The 17189-nt window shown below is 36.0% G+C and overlaps 1 protein-coding gene across 8 annotated transcripts in view; it reads right to left on the bottom strand.

Moving 5' to 3' along the window:
* PHF3 (PHD finger protein 3) overlaps positions 1-17189 on the bottom strand; it is an 84139-nt gene that overhangs the window by 34659 nt on the left and 32291 nt on the right. For 7 of the 8 annotated variants that reach the window (XM_042986610.1, XM_042986614.1, XM_042986615.1 and 4 more), the window contains one exon: positions 2816-2977. In XM_042986610.1, the coding sequence (XP_042842544.1) occupies positions 2816-2977 (162 nt within the window). Of the gene's footprint in view, positions 1-2815; positions 2978-3872; positions 3969-17189 lie in introns of those variants that run through there. The other variant, XM_015540393.2, reaches the window with a different exon arrangement.

Here is a 17189-nt window from a genome sequence, read left to right as displayed (position 1 = left end):
ACTGTTCATCCTATTCTTTTCATTGCTTTAAGTTACAAGTATTACCAAATAATTGATTTTAAAAACTGATTAAAAATATATATTGAGGAAAAGATGATAAAAGTAAATAACATGCATCTAACTTAATCCACTTCTCAAAACACCACACTAAAACTATACAAAAGGCATGAATCTAAAATGAATGGAAGAACAGGAGAAAACCTGAATTTTGGAAGCCAAACAAGAGATGATCAAGAAGTGACCCAAAGGAGATAAACCCTAAGATGGCAACGTGGGCAAGAACCAATAGCATTAATACCTCAAAAGGGTTAGGAACTGGTGACCCCAGATGATTCTAAAATGAGGATGAAGACAGGTAGTTAAAATGAAGAGGAGTTAAAAGCTGTTTAAGAAGCAGTCAGACCACTAGCTCCCTCTCCCTGACTCCATCTGCCAGGCAACTGCCCTTTCCTGGTCCTAATCCAAGATTTGGAGGCTTGCTCTCTGGAAGAGTATAAATCAGGGTTTCTAGACTAAGGAACATCAGGCACAGATAAAAGTGGCAGGAAAGTACACTGAAATGTATGATATTAAGTGAAGTTATATACCTGAGACACCCTGTCAGCTTCCTTGAAGGACTCCCATTACACAATCTAATTGAGCCTAAAGGAATAAATAACCTCAATTCTGACAACAGGGGTTCCTCAAAATAAAAAAATAATAATAATAAAAATAAAAAGCATAGCCAGATATAACCACACAGTGAAGCTCACAGTAGACAAAACCCAACCCACACGCTCTTGAGTGTTAACCTCTTCAACATGAGCAAGCAATCAAGGATCAGACATTTTAGAAAAGTCCCTAACATGAAAGATGGAGAGAGGGGAAAAAAAAGACAACATGGAGAAAAAAGAAACTATAACTATGAAAGGAGACCAAAAACACCTTTTAAAACACTTTTTAAAGCACAAGTACCTTAGAAAAGACAGAAGATACTGCATCCACAAAACAAGACCACAATGCTACGAAAAGGACTATCCCGAAACAAAAAAAAGAACATTCAAAAATTAGAAATGTAAAATTTGACGGAAAAGTTGGAGGATAAACATGTGAAAATTTCACCAAGGAGAGGAAAAAGATAAAGAGAAAGTAGGCAAGATCAAGAAAATGGAAGGATCAGTCCTTTCTAACACTTGAATAATAAGGAGTTCAAGAAAGCAAGAACTAAGAAAATAGAGGGATTACCAATGAATAATACAAAAAGTTTTCCCAGAATTGAATAATAGTCCTTTTCAGACTAAAAGGAAATATGGAGTACCCAGAGTTCAATATATAAAATACACTTACCCTAAGACACATTATCAGAAATATCAAAACACTAGAGCTGAAGAGAAAGACTCCACAAACTTCCAGAAGAAAGTAGGTAACACTCTACTTAAAAGAAATTAAGGAATTCCTTAAAAGGAATCAGAATAAACTTCTCAACAGCACTGAAATTAGAAGAAAATAGAGGAAAACTTTCAAATTTCTGAAGGAAAACTATGTTCAACCTTGAATCCTACATTCAACCAGACTGTAATTCCAATAGAAGACCAGATTAAATATATCTGCAGACATACAGTTTTAAAATAATATGTCTCCATGTTCTTTTTCCACACAAAACTACTGGAAAAAGTGTCACCAAAATGAAGTAGGTAAGCCAAAAAAGGAGGAAATAAGAACTATAACACCAAACAGAATCCTCAGAAGAATAGAAAAGGGAGATCCCTGGATAATAGCTATGCATCAGGCTTATACAGTGCACATGGGAGCAGATCAGAAAGCTCCAGTTTCTTCAATAAAATGAAAATGACAGAACATCTGATATGCACAAGTATTTTTAGGAAAGATTTAGACACCAGCAGAGTAGTTGAGGTATTACTGATATGTACAAAGAAAGCTATGTACAAATATACAAAACTATAAAGCAAATGAACAACAAAAACAACTATTAAGTCAGAAAGACAAAAAGTTGTATAGGAAAAGTAACCTCAGTTTATTAAAATCGATCATCTCTAACAGCATACAGAGTCACAATAACATAATTACTAGTGACGTAACAAAATTAGAGAATGTACTGTTGTGTGATGAGAACAAGAGGAAAAAAAACACTAAATTCATCATCCAGAGTGGGAAGTCAATAAAAATACTTATATCAGAATAATCAAAAAGTAGTAATATGTTACTTAGAGACATGAAACTAAATACCAAAAAATTAATAATACCAGCTGAAAGAATGATTTCCTCTGGGGAAAAAGAAGTATTAGAAACTTACAGAATTAGTGAACCCTTTAAATTTTGTAAATATAGGGGTGCCTGGGTAGCTCAGTCAGTTAAGCATCCAACTTCAGCTCAGGTCATGAGCTCACGGTTTGTGAATTTGAGCTCCGTGTCGAGCTCTGTGCTGGACTCTGTGCTGACAGCTCAGAGCCTAGAGCCTGCTTTGGAGTCTGTGTGTATCTCTCTCTCTCTGCCCCTCCCCCACTCGTGCTGTGTTTCTGTCTCTCAAAAATGAATAAACTAAACTAAAATAAACTAAAATAAAATAAAATTAAATTAAATTAAATTTAAATTAAACTAAACTAAAATTAAATAAATAAATTTTGTAAATATATAATTTCAATGAAAATTTTAAAAACTATACCAACAAATTGATATAATCTCAAAATTGATTATTATCAAAATGCTGAGATTAGCAAGCACCATGAAAATATATCTCTGCTTAGCAAGGTCATGACCTATCACATCTGTCTCTATACCTTTGATTTTCTAGCTAGAACCTCTCTGGAAGGATTACCTTGTGCCATTAAACGAGGTGATTTTCTTGGTGACCTCACTGAATTTTCTTCTACTTTGTCCCTCAAATTCCTGTTAGGTAAAATCAGTTCTTCTTCATCAATGGTATCATTGCCACTTTCTTTAACAACACCTTCGTCCATAATATCGTCAAGACCAACAACTAGAAAAAAAAATAAAAACAACAAGAAAATTAATTTTAAAAATATCGAGGACCTTAAGTATATAAAGGCAGTACAGAAAACACTGTGAGACAGTTTAATGCAATACTACCCTATAGGGTCATGAAAACTTAGTTCTATTCCTATTGTGTGATATTGCCACTATCAAGCTCCCAATTCAATTTTACAAACTTTTACCTTATGAGGTAACTAGTGTAGAATAGCTACAATTGTTCTTGATTTGGCCTGTGCCGTCACTCTCACTTAATATTCACTGTACCTCTGTGACTATCATAAGCACCTATACCTGAAAACTCAATTATCCCAATTTTGGTTAAAGTAGTACAAAAGTTTAATGCTCTGAAAAGCTTGTGATTCTGAGTTCATGCTAGATGCAAAAGATTCTAGTTCTAAGTGTAATTCTATTCAAGACTTTATGCTGGATGTGTGAAAGTAATATAGGTATACCTTTGAGAGGTAGCGAAAAAATATACACAGAGAAATGAAAAATATAACTTTCCCCTCTCTCAAATGCCAGGTAAAATTGTAGGGGGTTAATATAGCTATATAATTAAATTACCTTCTAGTCAAAAGAGAGAGCATTTCATTTAATGGGAAGGGGGAGATATGGAAAAGGACTGGAGGACACTGAAGAAAATATAAACACTGTATATTCTGAATTATAATAACAAATTTACTTCACTTAACTGGCTGACATATAGCAATTCTAAATGTGCAGTTGAATGAAATCTTGTAAAAAGAATGTGATTATTTAGATCAGAAGGCCTGGATTCAAATCCCAACTAAAACACTTAAATAAAACTTGACCAAGTCACTTAACCTCTCTATCAGTTTCTTTATCTCTAAAATGAGAATAACAATACCTGTCCTACCTACCTCACAGGGCTGTTGTGAGGATCAAGTGAGATGATGTATGAGAACTCACTTTGTAAACTTTAGAGCACTACACAAATGTTAGTTATTATCTTCATCCTAGGGGTTAGAAGGAACCTCAAGAAGTTATCTAGTCCTCATCTTTGTATCCAAGAAGAACTTCAATTAAAAGAGCTCAACAAGATAGTGGTCTATCCTAAAATTTAAAGAGAACAAAATTCTTTATAAATATACTTTCAAATGGTACAATCTTTTTGAAGAGCACTTTGACAACAAACAGAACAATGAAACTGCTTATATACTTTGATCAATAAATTATAAAAAGAATAAATTATGAAAAAAAGCTGGCTAGAAAACAGTGTGATCTTTGTTAGTAAAAAAAAAAAAACGAAATGCATGTGCATGTACATTCAGACAAACAAAAAAAGATTAGCAAAAAGATGAAAATCATAATAATGGTTATTCTATAAAATATATTTATTTCCTGTTTTCCACATTTCCTGCTATATGCATGTTATCACTCTCAAAAATAGTCTATGCTTTAATCACTATTCCTATGCACTAAAACCTTAAAGAACATACTTTAGGAAAATTCATCAGGACTCATTTAAGATATAATTAGGGGAGAAACGGGTAGGGAGTTCAGTTTAGAAGGCTATTCCATCATGATGAAATACTTGTGTTGCCACAAATTCACACACATTCTCAAAAATGTTTTAACATTCATTTAAAAAAACAAAATGTAAGACGTTTCATCCCAATTTTATATAAAAGCATGTATACAATTTATGCATTACAAATATGCATAGATAGAAATGGACAGGTGGCGGGGGGGGGGGGGGGAAGCACTGGAGTATTACCAGTGATTAGGTCTAGTGGTAAGGTAGATAAGGAATTTAGGTTTTTTACATCATTGTCACGCTGTCTCTTTGTTTTCCAACCTTTTCTACAATGTATTCGGTATTGTAATCAGGAGAGAAAGAAAAAGTTCAAAAGATAAAAATAGTCCAACAGAAAAGCAAATAAAGCCCGATTAACAGTGTTTATTGGCAGGGAGCGAAAACTTATGTTCTGAAATTTAGAGCTATATATTGCAATGCAGAATCAATGGGATTTAGCAAGCCCAATCCAAAAGTCAATTATTACGTTTTCTCTTGCTCCATCTGCTAGTAGCTTCTGACCCAGCTGACCCATCTCCCCTTCCTGAATCCCTTTCCCCTCACTTCACTTGTGAACATCACACTTCTTCCCATCTCACTAGCCACTTCTTAATATCCTTTGACAGAGCCTCTTCTTCTTGCAGATGTCTACGTGCTGGAGGACTTAAGAGTCAATCCTCCCACCTCTCATCTTTATCTACATTCAAACCTCCCCAAGTGCTCTCATCCAGTACCATCTACATTTGTATGACTCCCAAAATTATTTTCTCCAGCCCCAAGTTCACATTTAACCTCTGGAAGAGGATAATTTGACATCTCCACACGAGGTTGTCTAACAGATACCTCAAGCTTAACATACTGAAAATAAACACTGCTTCCACCCATTCCCCCTCTCCCCTAAATAAAACTGCCCCTCCCTAAAGTATTTCTGGTAATGGAACCTCCATTCACCCAGTTGTTCAAACCCCAAACTCCTGAACTATCCTTAGCTCTTCTCTCCTCATATACCACATCCAAGTGATCAGCATATCCTGCTAATGCTATCTATAAAACATATCACTCATCTGACCATTTACCATCTCCACAACTAACATTGTACTCCAAATTACCATCATTTCTCATCAAGACCATACTGTAATAGTGTCCCAGGTTCTTCTACTGCCACACACCACCCCCCCCCCACATACACATACAGTTTACTCCCCACACAGTCATCACGGTGATCCTTCAAAAATATGAAGTCTTATCTTGTTACCATTCTTCTCTTCCAGACCCTCCAAACTCTTGCCACCACACCACCACACTTAGATTTATGCCCAAAATCCTAACCAGGGCCCACAGGATCCTAAGATCTTCCCCAGCCAACTACTCTGACTTTTCACCTATCACTCTATAACTCACCCCACTCCAGTCACACAAACCTTTCTTAATACAGGAAAGTATAAGATCTCAGGGTTTCTATTACTTGTTATTCCCTCTGGCTAGGATGCTATTCTCCCAGATATCCATATGGCTCCCTCTCTTGCTTCTTTCGAGTTTTACTCAAATATCACCTTCTCAGAGAAACTTTTCCTAACAATCTTACCCAACACTCTCATCACTGCCTGAAGACCCTTAGTGTACTTTATCCTTTAAAACATGTTTCACACTACCTGATTAATATCTGTTTAATAACTATCTTCTCCACTAGAATGTAAGTCTACAAGTCAGAACTCTCTCTCTCTCTCTCTCTCTCTCTCTCTCTCTCTCGTTCAATGCTGAAACTCCAGAACATAGAATAATGACCTGGTATACAAGATGTACTCCAGAAATATTGGTTGAGCAAAAGAATTAGGGAAAAGAAGAGGCCAGGAAAATTTAAATGTTGATAAGTGAGAAAAGGTTTTCACTAACCAGAAGACAGAAGTTGGAAAGAACAAATTTGGAAGTGAAGTAGTGACTTCACTTTTTGGATATACTGATGACATTAAAAAGAGCAGGCAAAGAAGCATCAAGGTAATAAAACATCACAAAAAAAAGGGTAAGGAAAATTTCAATGAAGTAGGGATCAGGAAGGTTAATGCTACAAGAGAAAACAAAGGAAGGAAGAAAATCCACTAATTTGACACACAGAAACAGAGGACCAGATGACAAAGGTTAAAAAGTGAATGAATAAAGAATGACAACTGCAGTCTTTTATTTTTAAGAAGTGTAATGGTAAAAGACAGAAAAGGAGGACAATCAACTAAAGGAAGTTAAAGGGACAAAAGACGATTTCTCTATTTAAGTGACAAATGGGGAAGGGAAATGTAAGGAGGTGAGGTAGGGAGAATTACCTTTACAAAAGGAGATGCGGAATGGGAAGGGAAAGAGAATGCGGCAAGAAGGAAGGAAGGAAGGAAGGAAGGAAGGAAGGAAGGAAGGAAGGAGAAAAAGAGGGAGGGAAAGAAAGAAAGAAAGAAAGAAAGAAAGAAAGAAAGAAAGAAAGAAAGAAAGAAAGAAAGAAAGAAAGAGGGAGAAGAGGAAGAAAGGAGATGGAGAGAGGAAGGGGAGGAGGGAAAAATCAACAAAGATCTCCACAGGTTTGCGTGTATGCTGGAAAATAACTTGGAAGGTAGTGATGCCTTGAGATCCCATCATCATACACAAACCTCCTAAGGCAACAAGCTACAATTACATCTAAGACTGCATTTGAGATGTTTCTCAGAATTGACATTTCCAAGAATGCAGCCTTTTTTGTACTCCTGCTCTGACACATTTCCTTTACCTAAAGAAGTGCATCTTTAGGGGCACTTGAGTGGCTCGGTCGGTTAAGCATCCTACTTCAGCTCAGGTCATGATCTCACGGGTCTGGTCCATGAGTTAGAGCCCTGCGTTGGCCCCCGTGCTGTCTGACAGCTCAGAGCCTGGAGCCTGCTTCATATTCTGTGTCTCCTTCTCTCTCTGCTCCTCCCCGACTTGCGCTCTGTCTCTGTCTCCCAAAAATGATTAAACGTTAAAAAAAAAAATTTTTTTTAAAGAAGTGCATCTTTACATTAAATCAAGCTCTACATGGTTTCCAACATACCCAGGGCTCTCATCTAAACAATGCCCCCAACAAGTAAAGCACCTAACGTAACTTCTCTGTGCCTCAAATTCTTCAATAAAATGGAGAAAATACTAGTGGCTCAGAGGGTGGCTGTGATGATTAAATTAATATGTATAAAATGCTTAGAACAGTATCTGGCACTTAGCTTCTGTTTCAGTCTCCCTGCTCATGTATTCACCCTCAAAAATTATATATTCCTTCCCCTCACTGCTTTTCCTCAACTCTCCCCATAACAAATCAAATTTTTAAATGTATCTGAAATTTCTTTCTTTGAATCTATTCATCTAACTAAAGGTAATTCACAATGCAGAATGAATAATCTCTAGCAAAACCCTCCAAATTAGGTATTTGTGTTTTAAAGAGTTTAATCCAACTGTTTGTGCTAAGAAAATGAATAGAAGTAAAGGAGAATCTGGGTTCTTTTCAGAACACTACCTATTTTCAGGGACCTCCCACATCTCCCCCTCCTTCTGCCACAAGGCTAACCAAGATTTAATATTTGACATCCCAACTTTTTAAGTTCACTAAAATGGAAACTTTGGGTTACCAAAACAGTGCTATGACCCGGACTCTTTAGAAGACAAGTGTATGGCTATGCCATACAGAAAAAAACAATATGCTTTTTCATCCCTCCCAGATTCCAGAATTAGAGGTCACTCTCATTTTGAAATTTTGGCATGAAATCTATCATCATACTCAGAAATCCCTGAGCTTGAGTTTAGATCACATTAAAATTCCTCCCAGCCTCACCTGCAAATGGCCCTAATTTAATCTGAGTTCTGAGGTCAGTCAAGTCTATGTGAAATCCTCCCAACACTAATATTACTTTATTCCAGACCATTTACTTCTAATCTATCTTTTTGGGAAAAAGAGGTAAATGAGATAAAGAAAATAAAACCAAGCCATTTGGAGTTAAACTTACTGAATTTCTCAAGAACAGGATTAGTTTAAATCACTCTAATACCATATAAAAGGGAGAACCACAGTACAGTATAAAATTCTTCACATTTGACATGCCTTAATTCATGCTGGCAGTGCAAAAGGCCAAACTCAACTATTTCTAGGACAACTGTTTCCTCTTTTATACAAGTTGGCATTGGGGCACCTGGGTGGCTCAGTCAGTTAAGTGTCCAACCCGTGGCTTTGGCTCCGGTCATGAACTCCTCCTGGTTTGTGAGTTCAAGCCCCACATTGGGCTCTATGCTGGCAGTGCAGGGCCTACTTGGAATCCTCTCTCTCCATCTCTCTGTCTCTACCCTGCTAGTGCTCTTGCTCGCTCTCTCAAAATAAATAAGTAAACTTAAAAGAAAAAGTTGACATTAAGTATCAGACTTCAGAAAAAACTAAAGAGCATGATGTTGCAGCATCACAATAATAAAGGTTAGATATCTTTTTACAAGGCTTGTGTTCTGAAGTAGAAAAAGAAATTTTATGGTTACATCCTCCTAACAGAGCCCCCACAGCTTTTTCCTCTAATGTTGCAAAATACCACCCAGCCTCTACCTGGACTCCCTTTAGGAAAAGTTATTTCCTTCATGGATGATTCATACTCTCATTCCTCAAAGAGGCTGTGGCATGATATACATCAAGTTGTATGTTACATAAAATTAACCATTTTGGGTGAATATATCATTTTAGATATTAGATGTTCCTAATTTGAAAAAATACAAATACCGCTACTATGCACACATATTTTTTTCTCAGTTCCTTCTTTACAATAAACTTTAACACATAGGTTTACTGACTCAAAGAATGAGAATATACATATCTTATTATTTTATATATCTCATCACATAGCTTTCCAAAGGGATTACAAACAATTTACAGTGTAAAGAGATTCATATTAAGAACTCACTAGCATTGAGTCTCAGAGTTTTAAAAGAAACACAGTTACTAAAAAACCTTGAACACTTCAGAATGTGTATACTGCCTTTTTGTATTTGTTAGCTTTGCCTACTCTCCCACTCAGGTGTGAAGGTGTTTTTAATGTATTAGAATTCTATATGTAATTATCTATGTTACCTATTTGATGCAAATACTTTCCCTTATTTTATTTTAGTATTCTTTGGTGTCAATCTAAGGTAACTTTTCTTTAGAATGTTACCTTCAGTTACTCCAATACTATCAAATTATCCATCCTTTCTGCCATAATCTAATACATTCTAAAGCCTTATATTTAAATGTGCACAAATATTTCCATTAACAAAGAAGTCTAGAAGACAGACACTGGGTTAAAGCAATTAGAACTGTTTTTTCACCACAGATCTTCGGTCTTCAATATGCTAAACGGGCATTATAGGAGGGAAAGAACTTCACGTGGCATAATACAACTGTTTCCCAAGTTCTATATTCACACATACTAAAAAAACATACACCAAAATGCTAGTAATGGTTATTTCAGAGATTTTTCCCTTTCTTCTTACATTTCCTAATCCATCTCACATTAAAATAGTTCTGTTAAAAAAATTTTTCCAAAATATCTGTGATTGCCTAGAAAATGAAGCTAAAAAGAGACACATTAAACAAAGGTTTTCTATGTAGAAATAAGTAGTATTACTGATGCCACTTTTTAATTTTTTTCCTTTTTATCAAAGTTATCCATGCACAAGGTTTTAAGGAGTGGTGTCTGGTTTCATGAAGTTTGTTAAGAAAAACATTAATGCCACGCACCCACTTCTCCTCCACTTCCCCCACTAAACTTTAATTACCTCAATGGGAAATGAAGACAAATTAAACCCTTCATTGAAAGGTTGCTGTGAAAACTGAATTAACTAATATCACTTTTTTTTTTTTTTTTTTTTTTTTTTAGCTAATATAGCTTCTAATACAGTGCTTGGTAGGCAAATAACAAGATATTAAATGGTAGCAGTTATTAAGTATATCTTGGCAGATTTTTTTCAAATAAATTTCTACAGCCCTAAGTGCCCTTCATGTGATCCCTTCTCAACTGTCTAAATAATTTCTCTTATTGCCAAGATCATTCTACTAAGCTAACATAAAAGTGAGATGGTAATCATTCCCTAAAAATTTAACACTTGAATTCCATCCTAGAATACTATATTTACCTTTCAGTTAATGCCTTTAAAAACATTTACTGAGTACCTACTGTACGTCACATGCTGGCCCAGATTATTTTAGACACTCAAAGACAAAATGACCATGTTTCTTCAACAATATTAAAAAAGGACTGGATGGGGGGACTTATACAGACTGATATATACTTACATACTAACCAACTCAATATATTGACGTTATTTCAATTCCAATTCAAACTTAAAAAAAAAAATGTTTAGGGAACTGGGTAAAACTGGAAGCTGACTGACTGCACACTTGAAAATATTAAGAACTATCTTTAAAGTTCTTTTAATATTTGGATAATATTACTGTGGTTATTTCTTAAAATAAAGAATTCTTATATTAGCGATACATGCTGAAATATTTACAAATGAAGTTACATGATTTTTGGGCTGTGCTTCAAATAATCCTGGGGTGGGGGCAGGTAAGGAGGAGTGGGGTATAAATGAAATAAAACCAACTATTAACTGTTTAAGCTAAGTAACAGGTACACTGAGCTTCATTATACTCTTCTTTGTTTGATATTTTCCATAAAATATAAAATTTTTAAAAAACTGTTTCCATAAAGCTTCATTTTAAAATGAGGGTGGGACAAACATACACCATGTTACATGTTAAGTCTTAACAGTTAAAAGGAAAGAGTAATAGCCTGGAGAGAGGAATGAAGGATGATTTGTAATTTAATAAATAGCCAGCAAAAGCCAGGGATACTTGTACCGGTTGTTTACTGCACAACAGCTTCTGGCCTACAGGAAAAGTGAAGACTGAAATCCAGGCCTCTGTCTGCTCTCCAAGCTTACATAGGAGAAAAGGAGGACTTTTTTTTTAAGTTGATTTATTTGAGAGAGAGAGGGAGAGCACGTGCATGCACATACACACACAGGAGGCAGAGGGAGAGGGAGAGAGAGAGAGAGAGGGAGAGAGAGAGAATCCCAAGCAGGCTCCACGCTACCAGCACAGAGCCTAACGTGGGGCTTGAACTCAGTACTGTGAGATCATGACCTGAGCCAAGATCAAGAGACAGCTGCTTAATCAACTGAGCCACACAGGTACCCCCAAGGATGTCTTTTTCGAATTCCTAAAAAAGTACTATATGGGCTGGAAGGAGCCTGGGAATGGCTCAGTCAAGTATCTGACTTTGGCTCAGGTCATGATCTCATAGTTCGTGGGTTCAAGCCCCACATGAGGCTCTGCACTGACAGCTCAAAGCCTGGAACCTACCTCGGATTCTGTGTCTCCCTCTCTCTCTATCCCTCCCCATTCGCACTTTGTCTTTCTCTCTCTCCTTCTCTAAAATAAATAAACATTTTTAAAAAAGAAAGAAAAATCTGAACAAGTTGGGACAACAGCTTTTTAGAAGGCATATCAAATACCTAGACCCTGAAGAAGGAACATGACTAGGATATCAGAATAGATTGGGGGCAGGTCTCTGTGGCTAGATTAGGGAAAGTGAGAAGAACAGCAGATAATATTACATACAGAGGTACCAGGGGAAACTAAGAAGGGTCTAGACTACAATGACTTTAGTTTTTTTTTCTTTGTATGAAGCAGAAAGTTACCAGAGCACTGTGAACACACAGGCATGATTATGATCTAACTTTGTAAAGGATTACTTTTGGTACTCTTTTCAGAACAGACTGTAACAAATCCCAAAGGGCAGAAGCTGGGAAGCCACTTACAGGCTAATGCTATAATCCAGGTGAGAGATGGAAATGGCTAAGACCACAATGGTAGTGAAGAAAATGAGAAGTACAAGTAGCCAGATTCTGGATATATCCTGAAAATAAAGCCAACAAGATTTGCTGACCAACTAAATATGAAAATATGAAAGAGAAAATATGAAAGTAAAATAATGACTTCAAAGTTTTTTGCTGAGCAATTCAAAAGGACTTGCCATTTATAGAGATGGGAAAGACTATAGGAAGAATTGGCACTAAGGGAACCGAGGGGTGGGAAAATAGGCAACAAGAGTTCAGACATTAAGTTTAAGATGCCCAATAGACAGCCAAAGACATTAACACAAGTGTCTGGAGTTTAGACCAGAAGTTGAGTCTAAAAATACACATACATATACAGATACATACATGAGTTTAATTATAGAGTATTTTTTAAAGATTTTATTTATTTAATTATTTATTTTATTTTATTTGAGAGAAAGAGAGAGAGAATCTTAAGCTCCACACTCAGAGCCAAGCCCAACGAAGTACTCTATACCATGACCCTGGGATCATGACCAAAGTCGAAATCAAGAGTCAGATGGACACTCAACCAACTGAGCCATCCAGGAGCCCCAAGATTTTTTTTTTAAGTAATCTTTACACCCAACATGGGGCTTGAACTTACAACCCCGAGTTCAAGAGTCACATGCTCTATCGACCAGGCAAGCCAGGTATCCCGTAAAGAGTTTTTTAAGTTATAAAATTGGATAAAATCAGCACAACAGTGAGTAGAAAATAGAAAAGATACCTAAAATCTGAACCCTGAACCCTGAGATAGTGCGGTGCTTAGAGGTCAGGAAAGTGAAGAGGAAGAAGAAGCTGAGAGAAAGAAGACAGGCAGGTGACAAAATAACAGGAGTTCCAATCAAGTGAACAGATCATTTCAAAAGACAGAGATCAACTGATAGAAAGCCACTGATAAAAGAAAAAAGAAAAAGAAAGAAAAGAAACAGCCTTGGGATCTAGCAGAGTCACAATCTGGAAGAAAGATACTGGGGATAAAGAACACAAGAGAATTCTTTCCAGAAGCTGCACTATAAGCAAAGAGCAAAAGAATAGAGTAATACAGATATATGATAGATAAATATATATATATATATATAAATGTATACAAAATGCACTTCCAAATCATGTGTGATAACACTGAAATTCAACTGTAAGGATTTTGGCAGAGTATATATACCCTTCAATTCTACCAAGCACGGATAAAACAAAAAGTAGAGTGGATATCCCATCATGTTAACTACAAATCATGACCATGGAAAACAAGAAAATAAAAACTTAGTCTTGAAACATGAAAATCTAATTTCATAAGTATCTAAATATGTACCTAAATACAAGACATAAGGGCTGAAATCATAAGAAAGCTTTTTTTAACTTCCAGGAAATATTTATTATGAAATTAAGGAAAATATCAAAACACACATAACAAATTTTCAAATGGATTAGCTCCATCCAGTTCTTCTAAAAACAAGCACAGAGAAGAGACACCTGGCCACCTACTGGCCAAATCTGGAAAATTTACAGTGACCAGGTAAACAACGTTAACATGAGTGTTTATGGAGTACTAAGGAGTACTTAGTTGCTTAAGGATTGTTTTTGGTTATCTAAATTTTATTTTTATTTCTTAGTGTTCTTCTTTTTTGGTGGGATAGCACATAAGAAAATCTTTGTCTCCTAGTTCATTTATATATTCTACCAATTACAGACTCTCCTGGGTAAAAAACTAAATATGAATGTAATCATATAATCACAATCCAAGATGATACAAGAATTATTTATTAACAGTGGATTACTTTAATCTGACAAAAGGATTAACTAACCACCACTTAAATCAATGCATACTTTCCATCTGCTATCTCTCTACAAGGAAGGTACTTTACTTATGCAGGAATCCAGGATCTTCAAAAGGCTGGCCACTACATGTCTCTATGAATACTCCAATTTTTTTTTTTAATTTATTTATGTATTTTGAGAGACAGTGGGGGGAAGGGCTGGGAGAAAGGGAGATAGAGAATCCTAAACAGGTTCCATGCTGTCAGTGCAGAGCCTGATGTGGGGCTCAATTCCATGAGCTAGCTGAGCCAAAATCAAGAGTCAGACGCTTAACCGACTGAGCCACCCAGGCAGCCCTCGAACACTGCCACTTTTAATGCTACCTTCACAGAGATGCCTCCTCTGACCAGCCCAACTCAAATACACCATGGCCTCCACCACCAAACAACCAGACATTCTCTATCACCTTAAATTTTTTGTGAGCTCCGTGAGGACAGGGGCCTTATTTGTCTCAAACAAAACTGTACTCTCCAGCACTGGAAACAGTCTGGTACCTGATGGGTATGCAATAAGTATTTATTAAATGAACAAACAGTACCAACCACTTTTATGCCAAAGCAAGTTATTATACCTCACAATTGAGGAGCCATACCATAAGCTGTTGATGCCCGGAATGGTATCTAATGAGAATGATACCATAAAACAAGAATTGCTTGAAAAAAAAATACAACTTAACTGTCTTATAATATGGATCTTACCATTATTTACTGAGTTTCCCATTTGAATGAATCAGATCCCAATTATGCACTTTGTTCCATAACATTTGGTTCACTTTTACTCAAATATAATAGGAAACCAAACATAAATGAGGCCAAGCTAAAAGTTCTCAGAGGATTACACAATTTTCAGTAGGTTAAGACTAACATCACTAATCTGTAATAGCCCAAGAAAAGACTTTTAATGGTATTATACACAATATTAAATAAAACATAAACTTCATGAGAGCAGGAATTTGTCATTATGCTTTCTAATATATCCCTAATTCCTTGAACACAGCTAGACCATACAAGTGTTCAGCCTTAAGCAGTTTAAATGAACAACTACATGAAAGTATACACAAATGTCACTGTTCCCAAGTTTCTATCTCAAGAGATTAGAACTATCACCTTAAACTAGACTCTAATCATGGAATTACCCTTAACAAGCAAAAGAAACAGAATAAAACACCTCTACTCCATCACAGTAGTGCACTGTCCCCTTGCAGTACCTTCCAGAACTCAGGAGTAAGAATGCTAACAGTTTAGAAAACAAAGATCAGAAGTATCCCACCATGGAACTAAACAACAACAAAACATCTACTCACTCAAAAAGATACAATTAGTAGCTTTTTTTCAGGATATATGCATAGGAACTAAATCTTCTTAAGAGTAGAACTGCTAAAGTCTCTATCTAAAAGGAACTTTGGCCAAGTAATATTAAAGATTAAAGATATAACCTTCCATTTACAACTGCATCAAAAAAGAATAAAACAGGAGTAAGTTTAACAAAGGGCGTGAAAGATCTCTACACTGAAAACTGTAAGACATTGATGAAAGAAATGAAGACAACAATAAATGGAAAGATATTCTATGGTAGAAGAATTAATGTTAAAACTCCCAAACTACTCAAAGCAATCTATAGATTCATGCAATCCTTATCAAAATTCCAATGGCATTTATCACAGAAACAGAACAATCAATCCTAAAATTTGTACGGAATCATGAAAGACCCCAAATAGCCAAAGCAATCTTGAGAAGGAAGAACAAAGCTAGAGGCATCATGGTCCCTGATTTCAAGCTACATTACAAAGCTATAGCAATCAAAACAATATCACACTGGCACAAAAATACACACACATCAGTGGAACAGCATAGAGAACCCAGAAATAAACACATGCATATATAGTCAATTAATTTATGACAGCAGAGCCAAGAATATACAATGGAGAAAGGATTCTCTTCAATCAACAGTGTTGGGAAAACTGGATAGCCACACGCAAAAGAATGAAAATGGACCTCTATCTCATACCATACACAAAAATCAACTCAAAATGAATTAAAGACTGGAATGTAAGACATGAAATCATAAAACTCCTGGAAGAAAATATAGAGAGTAGGCTCTTTTTTTCAGTTTTGGCAGTAATTTTTTGGATTTTGTCACCAAAAGCATGGGCAACAGAAACAAAAATACAAAAGCAGCATTACACCAAACTTAAAAGCTACTCTACAGCAAAGGAAACCATCAACAAAATGAAATAGCAACCTACAGCATGGGAGAAAATATTTGCATATCAAGTATCTGATAAGGGGTTAATATCTAAAGTATATAAAGAACTCACAGAACTCAATAGCAAACAAACAATCCAATGAAGTAATAGGCAGAGGGACTGAACATTTTCCCAAAGAAGAATATGAGGCACCTGGGTGGCTCAGTTGGTTAAGCGTCTGACTTCGGCTTAGGTCATGATCTCTCAGTCTGGGTTCGAGCCCCGCATCAGGTTCTGCTGACAGTGCGAAGCCTGGAGCCTGCTTCAGATTCTGTGTCTCCCTCTCTCTCTGTCCCTCCCCTACTCATTCTCTCTCTCTATCAAAAATAAACATTAAAAAATAACAATAATAAAAATACATACAAATAAATGGCCAAATGGCCAGGTATATGAAAGTTGCTTATCAGGGAAATGCAAATCAAAACCAAAACCATGATGAAATATCACCTCACACCTGTTAGGATGAAATACCACCTCACACCTGTTAGTATGGCTACCTTCAAAAAGACAAAAAAGAACAATTATTAGTGAGGATATGGAGAAAAAGGAATCCTTACATACCGTTGGTGTGAACATAAACTAGTATAGGCACTATGGAAAAGAGTAAGGAGGTTCTTCAAAATACTGAAAATAGAACTAACATATGATCCAGCAAGCCCACTTCTGGGTATATACCAAACCAAATGAAAAGAAGGTATCAAAGAGATACCTGTACTCCCA

The sequence above is a fragment of the Panthera tigris genome, chromosome B2 (genome assembly GCF_018350195.1).
Source record: "Panthera tigris isolate Pti1 chromosome B2, P.tigris_Pti1_mat1.1, whole genome shotgun sequence".
NCBI lineage: Eukaryota > Metazoa > Chordata > Mammalia > Carnivora > Felidae > Panthera > Panthera tigris.
This window is presented reverse-complemented; position numbering and strand designations above follow the sequence as displayed.